Below are 11,768 nucleotides of genomic sequence, written 5' to 3' on the forward strand. Positions count from 1 at the left end.
TAAATCATCCCACCCAGGGCTTTGTCAAGCCTCAGCTTAAAAACCTCTAAGGATAGAGATTCCACCATCTCCCTAGGTAACCCATTCCAGTGCTTCACCACCCTCCTAGTGAAAAAGATCTTCCTAATATCCAACCTAGACCTTCTCCACTGCAACTTGAGACCATTGCTCCTCGTTCTGTCATCTGCCACTATTGAGAACAGCCTAGCTCCATCCACCCTGGAACCCCGCTTCAGGTAGTTGAAGGCTGCTATCAAATCCTCCCTCACTCTTCTCTTCTGCAGACTAAACAAGTCTAGTTCCCTCAGCCTCTCCTCATAAGTCATGTGCTCCAGCTCCCTAATCATTTTTGTTGCCCTCTACTGGACTCTTTCCAATTTATCCCTATCCTTCCTGTAGTGGGGGGCCCAAAACTGGACACAGTACTCCAAATGTGACCTCACCCGTGTCAAATAGCAGGGACTAATCACTTCCCTCGATCTGCTGGCAATGCTCCTACTAATGCAGCCCAATATGCATTTAGACTTCTTGGCAACCAGGGCACACTGTTGACTCATATCCAGCTTCTTGTCCACTGTAATCCCCAAGTCCTTTTCTACAGAACTGATGCCTCGCTAGTCGGTCCCCAGTCTGTAGCAGTGCATGGGATTCTTCCTTCCTAAGTGCAGCACTCTGCATTTGTCCTTGTTGAACCACATCAGATTTCTTTTGGCCCAATCCTCTAATTTGTCTAAATCACTCTATCCCTACCCTCCGGTGTATCTGAGCTTGATTCTCTGACCTCAGCACGCGACTTGCTTTTCTTGCATTCTGGGGATTATGGAGCTCTCTGCTGGCTGTAGGGTGAACTGGATAACCATGCCCTGCCCTGTCCTGTCCTCTCCACCTCAACCATGGTGGAGGGAAAGTAGGAACCCAGTGATCAACTAGCAGGTTCGTCACAAATACTAAAGAGAAACAAAATGCCACCTTTACAGACCTTCTTGATGAATGGTCCTTGCTGGTGGCTATGTAATTCTTTTTCTAAGTGAGACAAATATCCTTTAAAGTGTGGAGGGGCCAACATGGTAACCTTGTAGTGAGTGCTTAGTATCACTACATGATGGAGGAAGACAGAACACACAGGACCGGATTTGCCCCTGAATTAGTCTAGTTTTATGCTGGTGTTATCATGCCCACTGGTTTTTGGAAGGGAAGAGGCACCATGAATTGCTCCATAGCAATCTGCCTAGCTGATCTAGGACCAGCACTGATGTACTCTGAAGGAAGTTCCATCCAACCTCTGAGCAAAAGAAAGCTGTCCTGCCATGGGAAGTTGAAAGAGTTGGAAGGTTGAGAATTGGCAGGGATAGGGAATGTGATGGAATAAGGGATCTTCCCTAGAAAACCAACCATTAAAAACAATGGAATTCTTCATTTTTTGCTCTAATCTGTTGGGTAGTGTTGCTATTGACTATTAAACATCTGCTACATTCCACCCTACAGGTGGCTGCATTTTTGTGATGAGTATATAGAATCCTTCTGAATTAAAGGTTGTCACCTTTATTTTAATTTTTTTAATTAGTAGATTTCAGTAATTATAAAATAAAACTGAAGTCTACTGTTAAAAGTTAATAACCTCAATTGTTTTAAAAAGGAAAACTTCCCTTGAAAATTTACAAAATGAACGAACATTTCCTATCTCTTTATAAAGTACTTTAGATAATACTGTTAACATTGTCCCTCATGTAAGAGCAGCACTGACTTCTAGTGTCATGAGGGAAGCAAGGTCCCCCGATGTCCTGACAGCACACAGAACACTACTGAAGTGGCACCAGAAATATGGATGCTGCCTCTGACAAAGTAGTATTGATTTGTATCTCTTTTAAGCATTGATATTTTTATGAATTTCTTTGCAGGCTGCTCTTAAATCATGAACTTTCTAAACTTTTCAATGAGCTATGGGACGCAGATGTTAACCGCTTTGTGCCTGGGAAAGATTATACAATTGATTTACAGGTAATTTAACTACTAAATAGCATGAGGAGTGAGGACAGGATGAATCTATATGAAATAGTGGGAGTAGGAGCAGCGAGGGTTGTGTGTGGGGAGGGGTGCACTGTTCGTGTGTATATATAATGGGCTCAGTTCACAGGTCCATTACAGTTAGTGATGCAGAGAGGCCATAAACAGGCTGGATACAGGCCACCTGTTAATCCTTAGGAGCTAACCAATATGAACACTGTTAAAGGATCAGGATTTCACTCTAGGTCTGTTGAAGTCAATGGGAGTTTTGCCATTGACTTCATTTGGGCCAGGATTTCACCCTTAGAGATTAGCTAGTGTTCTAATATTTAATCCCATTTATCAAAACATTGTAAAACACATTTTTCCCATGATAGACTGGTCTGATAACATTGAAGAGTGTATGGCAGTTGCAACAGGTAAACTGCCTATCACACTCAATGACAGAATTGCCATGCATTATGTCCTGAAGATTTCTCAGGGTAATACAAGGAAATCCACACTGTCATCAATAAAGGTAACAGACTTTTGATCTCAGACCAGTTCTCCAGTTTGTTCAAATCATTTTGAATTCTCATCCTTTCCTCCAAAGTGCTTGCAACCCTCCCAGCTTGGTGTCATCTATAAATTTTATAAGCATTCTCTCCACTCCATCATCCAAGTCATTAATAAAAATATTGACTAGTACTGGACCTAAGACAGACCCCCATGGGCTCCTACTTGATATGTCCTCCCTGTTTTACATCAAATCATTGATGACTACTCTTTGAGTATGGCCTTTCAACCAGTTGTGCATCCACCTTATAGTAATTTCATTTAGACCATATTTGCCTAATTTGCTTATGAGAATGACATGTTGGACTGTGTCAAAAGTCTTACTAAAGTCCAAATATACCACCTCTATTGTTTCCCTGCTACGCACTAAGCTGATAATGCTTGTGAGGGACTCAGGGTAATAAAAAACCCACATCACCAAGTCTCAGAGCCTGCGGAAATTGACTCGGGATCAAATTGTGGGGTTAAAAATTACAGATGTTCAGGCTCAAGTTGGAGCCAGGGCTCTGAGACCCAATCTGTTTATGGGGTTTCAGAAAGAATAGTTAATCACTTTTTTCTGAGAGACATTCAGCTCAGGTGTAATTTACTTAATATTTAGTAGGCCTTAAGCATTTAGAGACATGTCTGCTTGCTCTGGTAACACAGCAGACTAGAAATACAGTTGGCCTCTTGTTGAAAAAAACATGCATAGATTAAATGTACTAGTCATCTAATGTTACTGCATCAAAATGTTCTGCTTTTCTAACAAGATTCTTTAGGAAAGTTTTGCAATTCACATGTGTAAATTGGATCAGAACTCAGAAGTATAAATTGATGCATTTAAATATAGAACTTCTTGTGGGAATTATTCTGAATACTGTTGCTGTTGTAAATTATATAAATTATGCTCAACTCTGCCTGCATGAAACCCCACTGACTTTGAAGGGGTTGCACAGGCAAGGCACAATTTACCTTACTTTGCTTCCCCCTCCCTGCCCCCCACCCTTCCTATGGAGTTAACAAGATTTGAGGGTGCAGATTCCTCCCTTTTATGTAATGCCTGTCTGCTCTAACAGAGACCATGTGGGAAAATGCCAATTCAGTTGTTAGTACTTTAGTTTTTTCAATGCCAGGTAAATCAAATATTCTAAGAAAGGGGAAAGGAACATATTTTGTGATGCCTGAAATTAGCATAATGCATAATGTATCAGTGTGGGCCAATGAAATCTAGTAGTAACACATTGCTTATGCATGCAATATGTTTTCAGTTTGGTAAATGAAGACATTTACCACATCTAAGGCCAAATTCTGCTTTCAGTAGCACACTGAAATCAGTGGAGTTATTCTGGATTTATACCAATGTAATTAAAATCAGAATTAAGAAATACTGAGCACCCATTGGCTTCAAAATTAGACCCCCTAAATCCACACTTGGGCACTTGTCTCATTTTCAACAGTGTCAGTGAGAGCTGTTTGGAGCTCAGAACTCTTGAAAATCAGGTATCCAAATAAGGATTTTAAGCTCCTAGTTTTGAAAATCTGACCAGAAATTTTATTCTTTAATAAATCTGTTTCTTTATCAGATATTCATTTGAGTTTCATTGTATTTTCATATATTTATAGCTTTATATTTGAGTTGGTCTCTGGAAAATATTCCAGAATTATAGTCACAGATTTGACTGCTTAAATGACTAACTGTTAAAAGGACAGATCTAAAGGGAATTTGGTCTCATGGTTAGAGCAAGAGGTAGGAAGCCAAGTAAAAATGTTGAACAACATAGATTCCATATATCCTTGAGGAATTCTGCATTCTATATTCCTCAGTGATAGCATATAGTTGCCCGTGTAGAGGTCAGTTTCTCTCATACCAGCAACATCCCTTAGTCGCTGAGGCCCTGATCCTATGTCAAAATTCTATTGCTTTTAATACTGTAGGATCAGGCCCCAAAGCAATTCTCCATGGTGAGTTGCATGAAAAGCTGATGAAATTTCCCACTTCACAATAATGTTGAACTGTGCCTGATCTACAACAAGCAGATCTTTCATGATCTTGATAAAAGCATACCCTCACATCCAAAAAAAGGCACAAACTAAGGATAGAACCTACCTTTGATGTCATTGGTATCCAACTTATCTTTCAATTGGACAACCACTGTCTTCTCGGGCTCTAACTGAAGAAGAAGAGGGTAAAAACTGGACTTCAATTGGCAAACACTCCAGCACCAGGAGGTGAAATCACTGAACCAGTACAGCAAATCAAGCCAGTTGATTTCAATAGGACTATTCACATGCTTAAAATTATAAATGTGATTAAATGCTTTGCTGGATTGGGGCCTTAGTGCTTATTATTGTTTGTTATTATTATAATGCTTATTAGTTTTACTAAAGAAATCCATTGTGCTAGTTCTAGGCAACACATAACATATTTCTCACTTGAATCTTCATTCAATAGCTAGCAATAATTCTTAGTTTGTTAGAAAATATTCTGTAATATATTCTGTAAAAGTAATGAAATCTTTGTAGTATCAGACCTCATTACAGAGAGTCTGAGGTCACATTTTTTACCATAAAGTGGGAAGAGATAGCTGTCTGTTTGTGTATAAATTATGAGGGCATCGATCGGCAGAACACAAATTAGTGAAGTTGTGCTGTCTAGCAGGGTTCTACTGTATACAGAGAGAAGAAATAGTTAACACAATTGCTGGTGAAACCACAACCTCTTCAGAGCATTTTATAATGCATGGCAGCAGGAACACAGATAACTCTCAAAGCATCCATTCAGAATGGCAGTGATTCCACAATTCTAATGCAGGCATCATTTCCCTGAAGTCAGCAGGAGTTATTTGTTCCAGGAGTGCAGCATCAGACCCACATTGCTCCACTTGATTGCTTATTATTTATACAACACAGTGATATGCTTGATTATTCAGTATAGCTATGCCCCAATGATCCATCACTGTTAGCCCTGAGAAAGAGGCAATAAGACCCTTTTAAACTCTTGCAATGACAAAAATTAATATTTTTCTCTTCTTGATGCCATGCTTTATTGTATAATGATCTCTATATTATATTAGAAAACAAAACAGTTTTAATAGCAGTTAACTTTTTGCTGTGTTTTGATTACTACTAGGAGAGGGATTATCCCCTTTAAATACATTGTGCATCCTTCATTGTTTTGTTCCGATACCTCTCATAGGACAAAGCAGGCTTTGTGCAGCAGGGCAGAGGGATGGCAAGGGACAATGCACCTGAACCTCTGTTTCGTTACGTAAATGAAGAGCGTCTGAAGAGCATAGAAACTTTTGCAGGTAAGCTCTTCCTGTGGTTTGTTCTGCAGTAATTGTGCATCCCTTCTTCTCATTGTTTTGTTAACATTGGAAATGGAACACTGAATCTGCATTTTTTTAAAACAAACTCAAAATGTAGCATTATGTGTAACTTGGACGGTCAGACTATTAGGAGATGAAGGTCATCATGTGGCATGTCATTTGAAAGATTATTTCCCCTAGATTTGCAATAAGGTCTTGGAGTTTACCTGTGGCCTCTATTTCAGAAAGTACACTGATCTCCAAAGGAAATATGCTGGTAAACAAATGTACACATTTTTGGTAAGATTTGGCTAGAATTCTATATATTTACAAGAATGAAGTAAATCACCAACTCACCAACTTTGAAAATTTAACTTGTTTACAGTTTTGTTGCTCCGGTGGTTGGCTACACTAGTATAAAAATATAGCATCAACTACAAACCTTATCTTTATTTCAAACAAAAGTCTGAGCAGTATTCTGTTATTTATTACACCAGTGAGGCAACTCCAATAAAAGCAATAGCAGTAATCTCTCTGTATATACATAGCCATGTAACTCAGAACAGAATTTGACTTTATGCTTATTAAATGGTAGTTCCAGAAACTGCCATTCCAATTTTTTATTCATTCCTTGGTGCTTCTAGAAACATTAACTAATTAATTGGTTGTAACATTATTTCTCATTTTGCAGCTATTCAGATTCACACTGTATTTTCTGCATGGAGGATGTTTTCTCTCATTAGTACTTATACTGTGGAACAAGAATGTATTTTCACACAGAGCTAATTTTGTCAGAATTAGCACCCACTCCACGACTGGGCTCACTTGGGGATCAACCAACTTTATATTGTTCAATGGCAATGCCTACTGGACCTAAAAACCTTGATCAGAGCCCGGCCCACTGACAGCAATTCTAGGTCCCAGGGCAGATTAGCCAATGGCCCCCCTAAAAATGGATGACTGAGGTCTGAGTGGGCTTCCACTGGAAGTTTTTGTTAATTTATTATGTGCCATGCAGGTTCATGGGCAGCTCAGGAGGCGTTATCTGCTACTTAGCTTTCCTGGTCCATTGGGAGTCCCCAGAGAGATGACTAATGAATGCAGAAGCTGAGTAACAGATACTGCCTCCTCAACCGACCCGGTACTTTCATGGCACATGATAAATAAACTTGGCTCAGGAGAGGGGTGGAAAGCCTGAGCAGTGGGTGCCTCGGAGGAAGGGAGTGTGTGGAGGAGAGGCAGATATGTATCTATCCTCCCATCCTCCTGGGCCCTTTGAAATCGCTGGGTCCCTGGGAAATTCCCTCCCCTAGTCCACCTCCCCAGCGGCGGAGGGCTTGATCAGAGCAAAGATGCAATGCCATAGGAATTAATGGAACTTCACCAAAGCACTGTTATGTATCGCCAGTATATGTATAGATATACTAAGCAGAATACCAGAATTGACTTTTTTTGTGATTATGTTGCCATCTAAAGGCCAATCTACAAAGATGATGTTGGTCTACACACTGTTGAACATCTATAACTGGTGCCATGCTGAATGGTATTTTTTCTGCAGCTTTTGTTTCCCTATTGGACAACTATGAGACATCAACTGGTGTAGCAGAAGTTGTGACCCCAGAAGAAAAGGCTGAAAACAATCGTTTTCTTGATGCTATCTTAGAAACAAAAATAATGAAAGTGAGTACAGCAGCTTTTCATGCTTTATCACTTACCACAGTTAATTGTGAATTAAACTAATTATATTTCCTTGTTTTCAATCCTCCAGCTTACTCATCAATATTTAGTTACAAAAAATTGGTCAAAACCAAGTCTTAATGATTTCAAGTCTCAGCTTTATAGCATCTGGTTTCAGCTATACAGCAGGGAAACAGGAAAGGGGTACGTATGATTAATATGGATCCTAGTAGTAATCAGATTTAATAGGCTATAAGAAATAAATCTGTATGTCACACAGACATAACCACAGAAAATGGAAAAGGTTATTAATTGGCACTACATGGGTGAAAGTAATTTTTAATGTCCCACTGTTTTTGTAAAAGATGGTTGTGGTTTGTCAAAGAACAATTTTATTTTTCGTAGACTGAATGGTTAGTTATACAATCCTTTTCTATGCAAACACATGCATTGAGGGGCAAATGCAATTTATAAATAAATTTCTGTGTATAATGGCAAAGACAAATATTCTGGTCCATTTGTTTTTTTACTGGTAGTTGTTTCTTTCACAACAAATAGCAACTTAGATTTCATGACGTCTTTATTTCTACAAAAGAAAAAATGTTCATAACAGGAAATGTCCATGGATAAATCTCAGCAAGTGCCAATTATGTTAGTTTTCTGGCCTTTTGCATCCAGCAAATTTAATTTTTTAAGCTATTTTTTTTATGCTGGTTTTATTGTAGGCCTGATTCCTGTGGATTTGAACATGTGTTTGTCGGAGAAACAAAACATGGAAGAGAGATTCTGGGTTTGCATAACTGGGTACAATTTTATCTTCAGGAAAAGCATAAAGAGATTGACTACAAAGGCTATGTTGCCAGGAGTCAAAAAAGCAGGGTAAGAGAGAGAGTTGGGATTGTCTGTATGTGTACAATTTATAGATAAGGTAAGTAGATCTACTCTGGTAAAGAGTCCAGAGCATCATGGTGTTGGGCTGGGGGCGGGGAGGGGAGGAAAGATTTTTAAAAATTGTTTGCTGAGCTGTTTGAGCTCAATGCTCACCTCATTTTTAATTCCCTGCTGAACCCTAAAATTCTCTTGGGTTACCTTTCCCTCCCCCCCCCCCCCCCCCCCCCACTACCTCTTGTGGCTAGAGTCTCCATTGACTTTACCATGCTGGACCCAAGAAAGAGGGCATGATATCGAAAGATGTTGAGAGTGTCTTCAACCACAGAAATCCCTTGGAAATACCCCTGCCTTTACAAGGACATTGGAGAGAACCCTGCACCTTTGGCTGCCTTTGTGCTAAGGCCCAATGCACTACATTTCAAAGGGCTCAACTCTGGGAGCTGAAGAACTCTTTTAGGATAACGGGTTCAGATGAGTCTGACCAGAAAAGCGGCATAATTCTGTAGTTTACATGATGTGTTGTATCAGGGTTAAAGAATGGGACTGGGGTTTCCTGTTACTCTCTGGCTCTGAGATCTTGGGAGTTAGGGTCTGATTCAACACTCATTGAAGTAATTGGAAGAGTCTCATTGACTTCAGTTGGCTTTGGATGAGGCATTTAAACATTCTTTACTGTAGTGTCCCTATATGTAACATAATGCCAATAATACCTAACTCAGTGTTGTTGAGGCTTAATTAAAGGAACACCAACAAGTTAATCTGCCGAGTGTCAAACAATGTGAATTAAAAATAGTTTTAGCTCTGGAGAATCCCTACCAATTCTTTTGTCTTATGTAACACAGTCCATCTCACTCCCTTGGTGCCTCCTGCTGGCTATCTGGGGAATCAGCTCTCAGCCAGACAGATGCCCCCTCTCCACAGCATCTCATCCTCAGTCCTGTCTCCATCAAACCCACCTTCTCATGACTCAGCCCTCGGATTGAGTCCCAATCCGTGCTCCTCAGGGGATTCTGCAGTCCCAGTTCTGGCAATCAGGGGTACAAAGGGGACCCAGGCTCACCCACTACTCTGGGTCCCAGCCCAGGGACCCTATGTGTGTGGCAACTTCCACGGCAGCCTTCTGCTGTACCTCCCGCACAACTCCTCCATCGATTTCCCTCAGGCACTTCACCACAGCCCCAGTACCATCTCCACTGTTGCTTCAGGGCCTTTGGCTCTGCTGAATCCCAATAGCCAGCCACTGCTGTGTCAAAGATGCTGACAATCATTCCCCTTCAAGCTCCTAGGAGGCACTGTCCTTGCTCTGCTCTGCAGCTCCCTTATATACTGGCTGACTGGACCTTGATTGGTTGCCACACAGCCCCTTCCTATTGGCTACTCCTTGTGCAGCCTCTCCTAAAGCCCTCTTAACCTGTTCCCGGCCAGTGAGGGGCAGGTGCCCTGTCACAGTTAACAATCATTTTCTCTGCCCTATTGCTGAGTGAAATGCCTATACAAACAGGGGAGACTGACTGAATAGAGGAAATAGTGAAAATGACTTATACAAACTGCTGTCTAATTCACAGAGAGAACACACTTTGAAAATAGATAAAATATTGTCTCTCTCTTAATAATAATGATCTTAGGTGTTAGTTGTAACAGTAGTAGGTTAAAAAATCAAGCAGATATCAACTTGAAGTTAACAGTGCACCTTAAATGCAAGCAGTGTATTTTGAGAGCTGTGAGTGAAAGGAGCTACAGAAGCACTGTACTTTTTTTTATTTTGTTTTCACAATGGTGCAGTTTTCATTTGTGCCTATAGATGTCACCTTTCAACCATAAAGGAGGTCATAATTTAGATTTAGACATTGATGCAAGGGATACTACACAGAGATATCACTTGACTCTGCTAGTAAGGGCTGTTCGACACCCAGGTAACAGGGTTGGGAACCCATCTCACACTGAATTTCAGTGGGAGTTGGGTGACTCACATCTTAGACTCCTTTGAAAATCCAAGCTATAATTTAATGGAAATGGATTTCTACCAAAATATAGGATATTTCTGAGCATGGCACCAGTTCTGTCATTTTACTCCCTAATGAAATAGGAGACCACACTCCTTAGCTACTAGGATTCTTTCAGTGATGGGTGTTATAGAAAACCTTAAGGTAATGTAAATTGGCAAAAATATTTAGTGCCATTGACTTCTGTAATACAGGATTGGCTTAGGATACTGTTTTAGCTATTAGGAAAGATAAAACTGCTTCCTGAGTTCTGGAACCATAAACAACAACATAAAGAAGATTTAATGTGAGATCAAAGGCTGTGTAACTGCCTATAATAGCTCTGTTTACCTCCCACGTTGCACATATACACTACTGATACAAACACCATGGCTGCTGTGAGGTAGAGTCTCCCACATTCATGTTTGCAGTGTAGCCCTGAATGTGAAAAATATATCTGTCTATATATATTCAGCATTCGGGCTCTTCAGCTCTTTTATTTTTGATTACAGCCTGATGAAGATGATCAAGTTCTGAGCCTACAATTCAGCTGGAAAGGTCTAGTAAAGCCTGTGGGGAGCACCTTTATTGGAGTCAGCCCCGAATTTGAATTTGCCCTCTATACAATCATTTTTCTACAGTCTCAGGAAAAGGTCACTCGTGAGATGGTGCGGATAGAGGAGTATGAGCTACAGATAGTTGTGTATCGCCATGGAAAATACATTGGAACAGCGTATCCAGTCCTCCTTAGCAGCAACAATGAAGATTTGTATTGAAAACTGAGTTTCTTTTTGAGTTCAACTGCAGTTTTGTATAATTTTAAATGTCATGTTTGGAATAATTTGCTTTTGTTCTGTATTAAGATTTTTATCCTAAGATGTGTCTTTTAAAGAAATGTTCAGTGCCTGTCCTGGCTTTGAAATCCTTTTTATCATCATAGCCAAGGATGAAAGAAATTGTACTGAAGTGCCTTCAGAAATCATAAAGCTGTACTTTAACTTCCTGACTAGATAACAATTTTTTAAACTAGCTCTATTTAAATGGAAGTAGGGGGTTTATTTATTAACTACTGCCCACCTAGAAAGACTGATCAAACCATATAAAATACAGACCAGAATATCCCATAATAAGTGTGTCTTTTGGCATTTGTTTTGAATAAAGCCGTCTGTTATGACAGTGTAAAACAATACTGCATGTCTGGACTTTGTGTTGCCATCCGCAGTTATAGGCTGAGAGAAGGATTTCTACCAATGGCAACCTGGACAATTATAACATTATCCCTCCCCTTCCCAACCAGCACAGTCCTTATGGACACAGGAGAGCTTCCTGGGATGCAAGTCAGTGCAGCATTTATCAGACGGTAGCCAAT

The 11,768-nt window shown here is 40.1% G+C and overlaps 1 protein-coding gene across 1 annotated transcript; it reads left to right on the forward strand.

Annotated features, from left to right (window-relative positions):
- Positions 1 to 1,204: 1,204 nt before the first annotated feature.
- On the forward strand, positions 1,205 to 11,491 carry LOC137160378 (poly(U)-specific endoribonuclease-like). Its single transcript, XM_067558942.1, has 7 exons — positions 1,205 to 1,323; positions 1,899 to 1,998; positions 5,738 to 5,849; positions 7,408 to 7,529; positions 7,618 to 7,730; positions 8,252 to 8,405; positions 10,912 to 11,491. Exons 1-7 carry the CDS (start codon positions 1,205 to 1,207, stop codon positions 11,173 to 11,175), a joined length of 984 nt encoding a protein of 327 aa, XP_067415043.1. The 3' UTR covers positions 11,176 to 11,491.
- Positions 11,492 to 11,768: the final 277 nt, after the last annotated feature.

This window comes from Emydura macquarii, unplaced genomic scaffold (assembly GCF_026122565.2).
Source record: "Emydura macquarii macquarii isolate MOO-44397 ecotype Brisbane River unplaced genomic scaffold, CSIRO-AGI_Emac_v2 contig_2205, whole genome shotgun sequence".
Taxonomy (NCBI): Eukaryota; Metazoa; Chordata; order Testudines; family Chelidae; genus Emydura; species Emydura macquarii.